General features: G+C 36.5%; 1 protein-coding gene across 5 annotated transcripts in view; it reads right to left on the bottom strand.

Annotated features, from left to right (window-relative positions):
• FRYL (FRY like transcription coactivator) overlaps positions 1–15393 on the bottom strand; it is a 268832-nt gene that overhangs the window by 135390 nt on the left and 118049 nt on the right. For all 5 annotated transcript variants that reach the window (XM_070372372.1, XM_070372373.1, XM_070372370.1 and 2 more), the window contains one exon: positions 10517–10716. In XM_070372372.1, coding sequence (XP_070228473.1) covers positions 10517–10636 — 120 coding nt within the window. In that variant the 5' untranslated portion in view covers positions 10637–10716. The remainder of the gene's footprint in view (positions 1–10516; positions 10717–15393) is intronic.

A 15393-nucleotide genomic window follows, 5' to 3' on the forward strand; every position in this document is an offset into this window, starting at 1 on the left:
TTTTAAATTTAGAATTTTAGAATTTAGAGAAAAACTGGAATTTAGAAATATGTATATTCTGAAGCTTATCTATCCAAGAGTCCCAATTTCCTTCTCTCATTTATGACTCACCTTCATGAAAATAAACTCAGAAACATATTTGCCACTGAAATGTAAAAATTCCTAATCTAACTACCAGAGAATCATGTTTCTAACTAATTTAATTGAGTCGGTAAAATGCTTGAATTTTATGTTGCTTGACTTTCTTTTTTTTAATTAATTTATTTTTATTGAAGGATAATTGCTTTATAGAATTTTGCTGTTTTCTGTCAAACCTCAACATGAATCAGCCATAGGTATACATATATCCCCACCCTTCTGAAACTCCCTCCCCGTCCCACCCCTCTAGGTTGATACAGAGCCCCTGTTTGAGTTTCCTGAGCCATACAGCAAATTCCCATTGGCCATCTATTTTACATATGGTAATATAAATTTCCATGTTACTCTTTCCATACATCTCACCCCCTCTGCCCTATCCCCATGTCCATAAGTCTGTTTTCTATGTCTGTTTCTCCATTGTTGCCCTGTAAATAAATTCTTCAGTACCATTTTTCTAGATTCCATATATATTTGTCAGAATACAGTATTTATCTTTCTCTTTCTGACCTCACTTCACTCTGTATAATAGGTTCTAGGTTCATCCACCTCACTAGAACTGACTCAAATGTGTTCCTTTTATGGCTGAATAACATTCTATTGTGTATATATACCACAGCTTCTTTATCCATTCATCCGTGGATGGACATCTAGGTTGCTTCCATGTTCTAGCCATTGTAAATAGTGCTGCAGTGAACAATGGGATACATGTGTCTCTTTCAATTTTGGTTTTATGGCACTTGACTTTCTTAATGGGCAAAAGATTTTTGGTATGTCCTTGGCATTTGAGTCCTTAAATGCTAAGCACACTTTGGTAATTATCTTGCAGACAAGTCTTCTATCTCTAAAACCAACTACAGATGGTGACTTCAGCCATGAAATTAAAAGACGCTTACTCCTTGGAAGGAAAGTTATGACCAACCTAGATAGCATATTGAAAAGCAGAGACATTACTTCGCCAACAAAGGTTCGTCTAGTCAAGGCTATGGTTTTTCCAGTGGTCATGTATGGATGTGAGAGTTGGACTGTGAAGAAGGCTGAGCGCCGAAGAATTGATGCCTTTGAACTGTGGTGTTGGAGAAGACTCTTGAGAGTCCCTTGGACTGCAAGGAGATCCAACCAGTCCATTCTGAAGGAGATCAGCCCTGGGATTTCTTTGGAAGGATTGATACTAAAGCTGAAACTTCAATACTTTGGCCACCTCATGCGAAGAGTTGACTCATTGGAAAAGACTCTGATGCTGGGAGGACTGGGGACAGGAGGAGAAGGGAACGACAGAGGATGAGATGGCTGGATGGCATCATTGACTCGATGGACGTGAGTCTGAGTGAACTCCGGGAGTTGGTGATGGACAGGGAGGCCTGGCGTGCTGTGATCCATGGGGTCGCAAAGAGTCGGACACGACTGAGCGACTAAACTGAACTGAACTGACTGATGCACGATAAACATACAACACGATAATGATACTGTCCAATAATATATATGCCCAATTAATGAGCTCTAAGTCTCACAGCAAGTTCAAGAGAACACTGCTTCTGTAAGTATCTAAAAGTTTGAAGACTAGTGAGCTATCCTAATGTGAATTGTGTATTTAAAACCTGGGCTAGGCGTGGTATAGAAGAGAGAATAAGCTGTTTCTTCCCAACTTACTTGACTTACTTGATCCCCCTCACTTGATCCCTCTTTCACTGTAATACTAAATTGAAAGGTTTTCAGTAATATTTTGAGGAACGCTGATCTACATAGTTCATTACCCCATAGGGTATTTATACAGTAAAGTAATGACTAAGAAAACTAAAAGAGAGAAATTAACTTTTCCAGAAACACTCACACTGTTTTCTTGTACTCAACATTTTTCATTTTTCAATAAACTCACACTTTCTCAAAGATTTCTGAACATTTGATAGCCTCACAGAGTTTTTCCTAAACCAAAAAGTGAGAGTTAGCTGTTTTTTACATAATAAGAACTCAGAAACGATGTTTGAATGTGAAATACTCATGTCACTATCAGTTAAAAAACATTAATTTCTTGGACTCCAAAATCACTGCAGATGGTGACTGCAGCCATGAAATTAAAAGACGCTTGCTCCTTGGAAGAAAAGTTATGACCAACCTAGACAGCATATTAAAAAGCAGAGACACTACTTTGCCAAAGGTCCATCTAGTCAAAGCTATGGTTTTTCTACTAGTCATGTGTGGATATGAGAGCTGGACTATAAAGAAAGCTGAGCATTGAAGAACTGATGCTTTTGAACTGTGGTGTTGGAGAAGACTCTTCAGAGTCCCTTGGACTGCAAGAAGAGCCAACCAGTCCATCCTAAAGGAGATCAGTCCTGAATATTCACTGGAAGGACTGATGCTGAAGCTGAAACTCCACCTGATGTGAAGAATTGATTCATTGGAAAAGAGCCTGATGCTGGGAAAGATTGAAGGCAGGAAGAGAAGGGGACAACAGAGGATGAGATGGTTGGATGGTACCACCGACTCAATGGACATGAGTTTGAGTAAACTCCAGGAGTTGGTGCAGGATAGGGAGGCCTGGCGTGCTGCAGTCCATGGGGTCTCAAAGAGTCGGATACGACTGAGTGACTGAACTAAACTGAAGTGTACTGCCTTAAATACAGATTACTAATCAAGGGCTTTGTATTAACCTCTCAGTTTGATTATAATATGGTTGAGGACAGTCTAATCATTGCTCAAGCAGACGTACTTTCAATATGAGACTTTGAAAAGATAAAGAATTTAAAAACATGCTTATAGTATCTGCAACCCATTAACATGACAACTAAAAAGAATACAAGTTATTCTCCCATCCAAGTACTAACTGGGCCCGATCCTGCTTAGCTTCTGATATCAGATGAGATCTGGGTGCGTTCAGAGTGCTATGGCCATAGACCAAATTATTCTCTATATTTACATATAGATGAATGCAAAGACTTACGTATAAGAATATTTATTGTACTATCTTTTTCTGCTGTTGTCTTCCTGGTAGCTCAAACAGTAAAGAGGCTGCCTGCAACACAGGAGACCTGGGTTCAATCCCTGGGTCAGGAAGATCCTCTGGAGAAGGGAATGGCAATCCACTCCAGTATTCTTGCCTGGAGAATTCCATGGACAGAGGAGCCTGGTGGGCTACAGTCTATGAGATCGAAAAGACTGGGACAGGACTGAGCAACTAACACTACACTGTTTTTTGCAATGGCCTCAAATTGGGGTAAGTCCCAAACAGCTTATCCATAGAGAGTGGTATACAAACATTTATAGTACTTTCTCTAAGTGAAGTAGTATTCAATTGTTAGAAAGAATGAGACAAATACATATGGGTTGACAATAGAACAATCTCTGATTTTTTAAATAAAAATAGGTACAGAAAAAATATATGTATATAAAATCTCATGGCTGTGTTTTTTCTTTTTTAAAGGTGGAAAGTGCTACAGACATTGATAAATAACAGACATGAAAAATAGTAAACTAAAACTATGGACAGTGATTACCTTGATAAAAAATGAAAGGATCACTATTTTTATTACATAACCTTTAAAACTATTTCCACTTTTTATAATGTCATTATTTCAAAATAATAGAATATACTAATAATGCATCTAAAGTTCACAATCCCTTATACTCTAATTTGACCCTTTAACTAGTATCTGTGTGCAGAGTACCAGCAGCAACATGTAGCTTCCAAGGAAAGCAAGAGGGCTTACTGAAAAAATTTTGACAGTGTAACAATGATACTGAAATATTTCAATAATCTGCAACTAAACATGGCCTTCTCTCCTACTAAACAATCCTTATCACTGTAGATTAAAAAGTCCAATGACAGAGCAAAAAAATATATATATTATCTTCGACTTTAGGATAGGAAGCTGCAGTGGAGGTGGGGACTTCCTAATGACCACTGAGAAGATGACATCTGAGTCACAATCAGAGGGAAGGGACTGAGCTTGCCATGCAAAGTGGGGAAAAGATAATCCAGTCTGTACCTTGGAACTCCCCAAAGGCTCAGGAATTGGAGGACTTCAGTACTATGAAAGTGTGGGTGAAGGTGAAGTTAAAATAAGAATGTTGAGGGATTTCCCTGGGGGTCCAGTGGTGAAGAATCCATCTTGCAACACAGGGACACAGGTTCAATGCCTGGTAGGGGATCTGAGACCCCACATGCCACGGGGCAGCTAAACCCATGTGCCACAACTAGAGAAAAAGCCTGCGTGCCACCATGGAGACTCAGAGCAGCCAAAAAATTAAAAAAATAAGAGGTCTGGTACTGTATTGACCTCTTTTATAGGCTTTTTATTAAAAAGAGAAAACTAAAAAACAAAAAACAAAAAGAGCTTGGTTGAATGTTTAGGAAAAGTTTAAACCCTACCTCTCACTCCCTTCACCCACTCTTACTTAGCAAGTTGGCCGTCTCTCCATCCTGCGCATAGAGGAATTGCCCTTCTTAGCAAAGAGCAAAACAGAGATGTCAGCTGGGAGAGTCTACACTTGAAGACAGGGTATCATCCTGAAGACAGGAGCTTAAGTGAAAAAGTATATGCTAAATAATAATAATAATAATTTAAAAAATAACAGTTATCTTCTGCCTCTATATCCCCTGAATGTTAGTAGCCAAGCCTAAATCTTCTCATTTGGGCTACTGAAGCACCCCTCTCAGGAGATTCTGACTAGCTCCCAGCTAAAGAGCTGACATTGATGGTTCAGATGACTACATGCTAAAGACCACAGTCAAAAAGGCCCCTCCATGAAGGTGGGGCTTCCAATCAGCTGTTCAGTGCCTCAATCATAGTAAATAATATATACCATGTAACAATAAACATGTGAGGAGAAGGGGGGAAACTAACAGAAAAATGCAAGACCAGAAACTCTTTAAAATACAAAGATATTTAATACTATCAAAAAAACAGTGGGTAGTGCAGTTGTAAAAATGCTGGTCCTAAACAGAAAAATGGGAGACCAGAAACTCTTTAAAATACAAAGATATTTAATACTATCAAAAAAACAGTGGATAGTGCAGTTGTAAAAATGCTGGTCCTAAACAGAAAAATGGGAGACCAGAAACTCTTTAAAATACAAAGATATTTAATACTATCAAAAAAACAGTGGATAGTGCAGTTGTAAAAATGCTGGTCCTAAACTAAATACATACAGTCTATATTAGCAGGTGATTGGTTAAAGCCCTTTTCCCCATCTTCTTTATAGGTCACCGGCAATCTAATAACAGTAACAAATAAGCACAAATGTGCCTGGATCAATTATCCAGGATTGATCTACCTCCTTTTAGGAATAAAGAAACCTAAGGTATTGGATTACATTGCTTGCAAGCTGAAATTTTAATCAATGGTTGCCCTTCCTTTTTGAATCTTCCAAGATGAAAATGAAATCATGGCTGAAGTCAAGCTCAGCTAACCTTTGAATCTTTCAGCTTCCTAATTTCCTTTTATTATGAGTTCTAATATGAAAATGAAAAGGCCAGTTCTCTCATTTTAGTGGTTGATTAAATTCTTTTAACAGAAGTCTTTCACATGGGTGCTTCTAAGTTTCCATGTAACCTACTGTCCATCTGACCATGAGACACAGGTTAGGCTCCTTGTATGTAACAATTTGTGGATGCTATTGTCTTTAAAACAGAATGAGAATTTCATTCAAGAACTCGAGAGAGTCATCTTGAACAGCAGTTTATTACTGGAAAGGGTACAAAATACATTTCAAAACAAATGAGATCACAATAAACGCATCTGAGGCTATAATGTATTTTCATTATCTAATCATAATGCTGGGTAGATGATACACCATCTACTCAGATCTGGACATAAATGAAACAAAGCTGGCAGAGATCTGATTTAGACAGGAAGAAATTATGCTGGTACATAGGATGTGGTGGTACGAATGGTAAAGAACCAGCCTGCCAATGTGGGAGATAGAAGAGACGCACGTTCAGTCCCTGGGTTGGGAAGATCCCCTGGAGGAGGAAATGGCAACCCACTCCAGTATTCTTGCCTAGAGAATTCCATGTACAGAGGAGCCTGGCGGGCTACAGTCCATGGGGTCGCACAGAGTCGGACATAACTGAAGCAACTTAGCACGCACACATAGGAGTGTCGGTGGTAAAATCTATAAAATATGATGGGGATTTTCTCAGCCAGTGTTTGTCCTGAGCAGCCAGAGTCTACAACATTTGTGTATTTTCCTGGGGTGTCAGAAGGAGAAGGAAGGAATGTCTCTTCTCTCTTAAGTGTGATGATGGGGTAGAAACACCTATTTTTCAATGGAATCCTGAGCACTACCCACTATAACTCAATAATCTCACTTTAAATTACATAGTGGGGGTTTCTGAAATGAACTGTTAAATGAATGAATAAAATATAGTCAGCATCAGTCTATTCTGAAAGAAATATTAGAAGTTCTGGCTAACACAATGATACTGTGCTTTGTCAGAAGGAAAATAAGAGTGCAGGCCGCAGCAGTGTTCTCAAGAATAAGTTCAATTTATATGACAAACTTTTACTAAGAGCCTACCACCAAGGTCAGTGCTGCAGGTACAAGAAGAGAGAGAGACCTGGTTCCTGGTATCAAGTAGCTCACATCCGTAGAGATAAACAGATCTTTAATAAAAGATCTTTTAATGTAAACAATAAACCATAATATGACAATGTCAGAATCTAGGAGTGTGGACAAAATTACTATGGTAAAACACAGATTCATTTAGCTTAAGGAAGGGTCACTATGTTAGAAGGAACACGTGGGAAGCTGGAAGGATGAGTAGAGGTTTAAAAACAGAGGAGTTCAAAGCATTTTAGATCAAGAGAAAAGTAAAAACAAATACATCAGAACAACAGAATATACAGAGGATATTTTTAAGCCAATACTTCTGTCACAGCATACATCAAGATAGGAGAATCAAGAAACATTATACAAACTATAACAAGGCTTTGAAGAGGCTGAAATGACTCCCCCAAGAACTTGAATTTAATACATACGAATGAAAAGGAAGCAAGAATTCTAAAGCAAGAAGGTGATAATACTGATATTTGTGTTGTAGATGAGGGACAGTTTGGTGAGAACAAGGGAAATGGAAAGGTGACGGACTACTACTTGATTGGTGAGAAGGCTAGTGCAATGGTCTAATATGACAGAATCTGACCCTGACAGACTACTACTTGATTGGGTAGAAGGCTAATGCAATGGTCTAATATGACAGAATCTGACCCTGACGGACTACTACTTGATTGGTGAGAAGGCTAATGCAATGGTCTAATATGACAGAATCTGACCCTGACGGACTACTACTTGATTGGTGAGAAGGCTAATGCAATGGTCTAATATGACAGAATCTGACCCTGACGGACTACTACTTGATTGGTGAGAAGGCTAATGCAATGGTCTAATATGACAGAATCTGACCCTGAGCTAGGTCAGTAATACTAGCATTGGTAGAAAAAGGAAAGAGCAAGTTATAAAATTGCTATATTATAGACTCGTTCAAAGTAGGTAATTTCACTCACATTCTTTTAGTTATGTTACTCTCAAGACTTTTAGATTTCAAAATTGAAATTTCTTTAAGACTACAAGACATTTTAGAGCTGTTAGGACCATACTACATCATGCTGTTTATAAAACATTTTATAAAATAGGAAAAGAGCTTTTAAAATGTGCTGTGTACGCTGCAAACTGTCGAAGCCAAGTGATGGGTCTAGAGGGGTCATTATACTATAATCTCTACTTTTCTATAAGTTTGTATTGAGATATATGAGTAAATAAAGGTGTTATATATTTCAAGTATACAAGGTGATAAATACATATATACTCTGAAAGGATTCCCACTATCAAGTTAATTAAAACATCCATCACCTCACATATTCACTTTTTCTTTCTTTCTTTTTTGTTTTTAGTGAGAACACAAATTCGACTTTCTTAGCAACTTTCAGTTAAACAATATAGTATTATCAACTATAATCATCATGCTCCATAAGCCTTTTTTTAATGTATCTTTTAAAAGTGGTTTCCTTTCTGACTGTATGCTATTTAAGTAGGCCAGTAAAGCAATCTAACATGTAATTCACAGACCATGGATGAAGAAAATAACATTTTATAGAGTAAGTACCTTTCTAATTAAACCTTATAAGCACTATTTCATATCTATAAACTCTCGTAATCCTAATTTTTAAAACAGAATTTTATATTAGATACATGTTATACATACATTGGTATAAATATAAAAATATATATATATATATATATACATTGGCATAAATATTGACGGACAGGGAGGCCTGGTGTGCTGTGATTCATGGGGTCGCAAAGAGTCAGACACGACTGAGTGACTGAACTGAACTGAACTGAATGCAGAAAGCAATCATGAAATGACTAAACTGAATATATTAATAATGAGATGTACAGTTCTGAAATATACATTTTAGTTAATGATCTTTTATGTACTATTATTTCTTAAACCTCAAATACATGATTTCATAGATACTCTCCTCAGAGTAGTGTCCTCTATTTAAAGATCAGAAAGAAACTCGATGCTTGCAGGCACCCCACCCACAGACCATCACAGTATGAGCAGTAAGTCCTACTTAACTAAGAAAATTAAGAACATATATTTCCTTCTTCTTCCCTCCTTTCTTAGGTCATCTTTATTCTCTCCCCTTCCTTTCTTTCTTCCTTCTGAGAAAGGACAGCAGGTTGAGTTAAGCCTAACTCTTTGCTCTGCTGCTTATTGGCTTTGGGCCTCAGACAAGTAACAGACCCTCTGGGTCTCAAAATAGTGGTGCACATCTATCTCTAATTCAGTTATGTAAGGAATAATACATTTCAGCTGTTACATCCTCTACCTCCATCTTCATTATCACCACCCAACTTGTAATCTACCAACATGCTCTTGATTGATCACATATCCGTTCCCTTCAAACCCCGAGAGTTACTTTCTAAAGTTACTTCACCTTGCAGAAACGGTTCTCAGGCTATTTAACTTCCAAGTCCATAACCTGTTTCCCAGTGTTCACTGTACTCTGCATCTATTATTTGACGATAATAATGCCATTCTGTAGTTTCTTTCCCGGATGCCATCATCTGCTGTTTTGGCTTCAATCATCACCCTCATGTGGATGATGCCAAAATCTATGTTTCCTGCAAATTCCCCAAAAGAAATTTCCAGCTACCAAATAATTCCACATGGTCTAGATTGCTAGTAGCTCAAGCTTAACATACACAAACATCTTAATCATCCTTACTATCCCAATAAAACTCTAGTTTTCTTTACCGAGGTAAACACACTACCATCTTTTTGAACACTTCAAAAAATCTTTAACCCTTCATGTTCACTCAAAACACCTATTCCATTTTAATTGTGCATCAAGTTCTACTGATTCTGCTTTTGTTATTTATCTCACTTTTTTCCACTGCTAATGCCCTGGTTCAAGACTCTTCATTTCAGCCTGGACTTATACAACAGCTAAATAGTCTCCGCCTTTCATCTGTTCTCCTTGTTGTCCCACCACTGTTTATCTATCGTAAAACAGTCATCACAATTCTTTAGAATCCAACCCAAACCTTTGTTCTTGTTCTTTCTCCTTCCTTCTTTCTCATAAGTAGAACTCCTCATGCTTTTAAGTATCCTCATGTACTGTAAATTCAAAGCTGTTTACTTGTTCTAAATTTGGCTATTGTCATATCACCAACTCACAGAATATTTTAGATTTTCTTTAATTTTCTCGTATGTTTTATCTATCTCAATAACTCCCCTTGGTGAAATCATTTTTGTCCTTTTGTTACCTACAGTAACTCATCTAAGTGTATTCTAGAGTCATTACAGCTTTTTAGATGACCACTTTTTATCACCTATCCCTTTTTTTTTTTTAAAGACATTATTTTTTAGAGTAGTTTTAGGTTCACAGCGAAACTGAGCAGAAGAACAGATTTACTGTTTTCCCCTGTGCCCACACATGCATAGCCCCTACCATTATCAACATGTGGACTAGAGGGGCATATTCATAACTGACACATCCTAATGATGCAAACTCTACAGACTGCACTGTGGTTCACAACAGGTGTTGTAAATTCTGTGGGTTTGGATATCCCTATGATGATGTGTATCACCATTACAGTATCATACAGGACATGTTCACTACCCTAAAAATCCTGTGTCTGCCTATTCATCCCACCTCTACCCCTGCCCAACCTCTGGCAACCACTGATCTTTTACTGTCTCCATAGCTTTGTCTTTTCCAGAATATCATATAGCTGGAATTATATAGTATATACCCTTTCAGATTGGCTTCCTTTAATATTTTTCAACTATGTTATTTTCTTTGGAAAATCTATAATATAATGGTTAAGGCAAGAAAAGATTTCAGGTTTATAGGTCAGCTCTACTCACCAAGGGTTCAGCCATTACAACTTCAATTTTCTTTTCAGCTTGAACAGCAAATTCTGCAAAGAGGCTCTTGATGACATATTCACCAGGCTTGACATCTGGGTCAATTGTAATGCTTGACATGATGATATTCTTTTTCCCCAAAGTAGAATGAGAGTTGGAAGAAGTGCAATACTTATTCACTTTGCTGACTGGTGCTGAAGCTAAAATAAAAGAAACAAAAGAACTCTACTTTAATAATCAACTCAATTAGGCCAACCATAACCACCTGGTTTAATATGCATCCTGCCCCTAAACTCCAACCAGATCTCCCAATCCGTATTACCAGACTCTATTTTTTCTATTACACTTGTTGCCTTCTAACCAACATAACTATAACTTTATTATATATCATGTTTACTATGTACTATTTATTTATTATGTGGTATTTTTCTCCTCACCCTGCTGTTGTGAATTCTATATGCTCAGAGACTCTCTTTTGTCTTTTTTGTTCACTGATGAATCCCAAGTGCTTAGAACAATGCCTGGTATATACTGGGGATACAATAAATATGTCATGGATGAATGAATGAATTCTAAACAAAGTTGTATGCAATGAAGGAAATATGTGTGAATAAATAAGATGCAAATTAGGTTAAGAAGTTAAAATACACTACTTGGGAGAGAATGCTCTGGAAACACATTTGAAAAAGCGAACTACATTTGAACTCACATCTAAATGATGAAAAAGAGGAAGCAAGGCAAAGCACCAGGAACAGAAAGTACAAAGTTGAGTTGAATGTTTGAAAAACAAAAAAAGGACCAGTGTGGCTGAAGCTCAAGGGATGGAACAGGGGTGGATGTGAGATGAAGTTAGAAGCATTAGTCAGAGACCAAAGTTTTAGAGCTCTATAAGGAAAATGGATATTACTCTCAATGCAATTAAAATTCAGTGCAAAGTGATGACTTGGAGAGGAAGAGGATCTGGCTTCTCTTTAAAAGATCCCTGGCTCCTCTGGAGAATGAATTATATGAGGGCAAACGTAGAATCGGGGGAGCCACTACAGAAAATCCAGGTGAGATGATCACAGTTTGGGCTAAGAGGATGGTGATGGCACAGGAGAGAAGGGTCTGTCAGATGATAGTGGACTTGGCTACTCACAGGAGGGCAAGCAATTAACGATGACTCATAGGACTTTTCTTTGAATCATTCAAAAGAGAGATCAAGATGACATTGTGCCTGGCAAACAGTACATCGAACCAAGTGTGACATAAAAAGAGCACCTGTTCTGTTTTCTTGACACCTGGGCAGCCTACCTGGCTTTTATCCACAGCTTCTCCAGTTGCCTTGATCTTCCTACCTGCTGCATCAAATAGACCTTCCCATTCTCTAACTTCAGCTTGTGACATCCCCTTTGGCCTAGAATATCCATGGAGAAACCTGTAAGAAATGTACTTCTCTACCTTGACCTGATCTCCAGAGACTGTGCTTTCAATATGCTGTCCTAGAAATTACTCCCTCCTTGAAATAGGAAGCAGAACACAATTTTTCAAACACTTTCTGTTCATGTGTGTGTTACATAACCATAGGACAATACATTTAATCTAAAGAAATACATTCCCAACTCCTAAGGAATTGTTCTGTCAACTAAAAAAACAAAAAAACCTACTCTACCAAACATAACATATGTCAAGATATCTAAAGTGACCATGGTAACATCAAAAGAAAATTCTAGAAAGTAATATAAAATCAGGTGAGGGCAGTCACTTCAGAAAAAAATCATTTGCAAATTTAAAAAATAAGTATTTTTGAAAGACTGAACTTATAAATGCCAAAGAATGGCTTACTTTCATGTCCTATCCATTATCTATGTTTACTCATTTTTGCATAGTACATAGTACATTTTGCATAGTAATCTTACCTCCAATGGTAAGATTACAAATTAGTCATACATGATGCTTATATTTTCAAAATAATAATAATCAAAAGACTATTATAAACAGTTAATATTGCATAGAAGATAAATATCTTTGTATCACATAAAATTAAAATATATATTGTATTCTAGAACTAAAATCATATAAAAGAGTTCAAAATAAAAATTCACAGTCCTTTGAACACAGTGCATGCCATTTATTTTAAACAATGACGTGTTTGTTTACTCTGTTTCATGATCCAACATTGTATATTGTAAGTGTCACTGTGGGGAAAGAAGATCTTAAATTTAAAAAATGTATTTTGGATCATTAAGAATACTTTATATTTTATATCCACATTATGTTGGATAGATGTAGAGAATCATAAAATAGTCAAAAAGGCTACTCAGTTTCTAGAATTTTAATTTACATTTTAGGAATAAAAATGAGGATAAAACATTTTTAAATTTTTGACTTATGGTAGTAGATGCAAAATATATCTTTTCTGGTAATTAAGATTCATAAGGTCATATGAGAGTTACAAAGTTTCTTTGGCTTTAACTTTATAATAAATGTTTTAAACAAGAAGCCTATAATAGATCTTGGCACTTGAACTGTAGACTTTGATGAGGTATAACCTTAATGCATTTTAACTTTTACAGTCTTCTCAAAAAGAAAAACTTTAGTTAATATGATCTCTCAAATAGCTCATCGTTACTATCTTCTACTTCCTAAAAAGCATAAACATAAGTTAAGCATAAATAAATATCCCTAGGTATCATAATTGAATTTTCAAGACATTTGCCAATACAGCCAGAAGTTTTAGGGAAACTTGTATTTATCTTCCAAATAAAGGTCTATCTTCTAAATATCCACATTACATTCTAACATCAAAATACTTCAACTTGAAAGAAAAATCAAATTTTTAGTGTTTAAGAGTTAATCAGTTTTACCTCAAAATGAAATCAGTTAGAAAAAGACCCACACCCGAACTGAAAACTGGACAGAAACGATGAAGAAACAAGCTACAAAAGATAAAACAAGCCAATAACCACAAAAACAATATTTAACTTCACTGATATTTTAAAAATAAATAAAAATTAGATAACTTTTTTTATGTACCAAAATGGTTTCCCCCGATTGTGTATTTCAATATAATGTTCAGCTTGGTTAAGATATGTGCATTTTTCTCATATTCTGCTAATAGTTAAGAAAAAGGGATAGTCACTCTAAGCAGGGTTAAGAAGGTTAGTTTCTACATAACTAGATTAACCTGATGTCACCAGATTGCTTGAGTCAAATATTTTATGAAGCTAAATAGTACTATTTCTCTACATGCTATTAAAGTCTTTTGAAAATTTTACATATGTCTACTAGAGAATAATGACATAACTGTTAAGAGTGTAATTCTTAACACAATTTAGGCATTGAATTACAAGTTGTAAAAACCCAATGTCATATTAAACATCCTTGGAACATAAATCTATTAAACTCTGATAATAAAAAGAATAAAGCAAGACCTGAGTGATTAATATATAAATTAAGATATAAAAATTAAAAGCTAGCCTGTGTACTCTTTCTCATAGATACGTGTGAAAGTCGCTCAGTTGTGTCCGACTCTTTGCGACTCCATGGATATACAGTCCATGGAATTCTCCAGGCCAGAATAGTGGAGAGGGTAGCATTTTCCTTCTCCATTCTCATAGATAAGGCGCAAATAAAAAGTAAATATGGCACTTCGAAAATCATTTATTTATTTATTTTTATGATTGTGCTGGGTCTTTGTTGCTGTGTGCAGGCTTTCTCTAGTTGCAATGCAAGGGCTTCTAATTGCAATGGCTTTTTGTTGCAGAGCAGCGGCTCTAGGAGCTCAGGCTTCAGTAGCTGTGCTATATGGGCTTAGTTGCTCCAAGGACTGTGGAATCTTCCATGGGACAAGGATCGAACCCATGTCCCATGAATTGAAGATTTTCAACCTACTGGACCACCAGTGAAGTTTGGTATTTTTAGATAGCGAGCTCTGTATAAATAACATTGTACTTATCATGTTTCATAGAAAAAAAAAATTTACCTTCTTCATGCTCATAAGTCTCCTATTCCCTTATAGGATTAATTTAAATTCATTGAAGGAGAACAGACACGTGAGAAGAGACACAAAAACCCTAAGTTGAATCATGTTTGACCTCATTACTTTACAGCAGTGGTTCTTGTTGTTTTCTGCCTCCGTTATATTCTTACGTGCAACACTCTATTCAATAACTCCCTCTAAATTCAGTGACTCTCAGTGATTGAGCTGCCCTAAAAAAGATGAGTAGGAGTGAGTAGATGTAGTTTTAAAAGACCCCAGTGGAGTCCATGAAAACTGAGCGCAGCACCCTCACCCCCAAGGCCAGGTCTTTAGACATAAAAATTACTAGTCTTTGGTCATAATCTTATACATACATATTTATGTAGAGATTTATATAATACAGAAAAGTAACAAAATACCACACAATTTCTTATTATAATAATGATTATTCACTTATATTGGTTAATAATAAACATGTTGATGATGACCTAAGAAAGAAAAGGTATAAGGTAAATGGCCTTTTGAATAAGACCAAAAGTCAAACATAACTATTTTAAAAGACAAAAGCAAAACTCTTAGTTTAAAAATCAAGCCTCTCCCAGCAAGATATTTTGTGGCTATCAACAAACTGAATGAAATTTACACGCAGAGGCAAATAACTCAGAATAGCCAAAGCAATACTGAAGAAGAACAAAGTTGGAGGACTGACAGTACTCAACTTCAAGACTTATTTTAATGCTACCGTGAACAAGACAGTGTGCTACTAATGAAGAATACATGACGACATCAAGAGGACAGAATAGAGAGCCGAGAACAGGCTCACACAGAGTCAACTGAAACTGATCTCTGACAAAGGCGCAAATGCAATCAGTGGAAAACGGAGAATTTTCAGCAAATGGTATTGGGATAACTAGAC

The sequence above is a fragment of the Bos mutus genome, chromosome 6 (assembly GCF_027580195.1).
Source record: "Bos mutus isolate GX-2022 chromosome 6, NWIPB_WYAK_1.1, whole genome shotgun sequence".
NCBI classification, from domain to species: Eukaryota; Metazoa; Chordata; class Mammalia; order Artiodactyla; family Bovidae; genus Bos; species Bos mutus.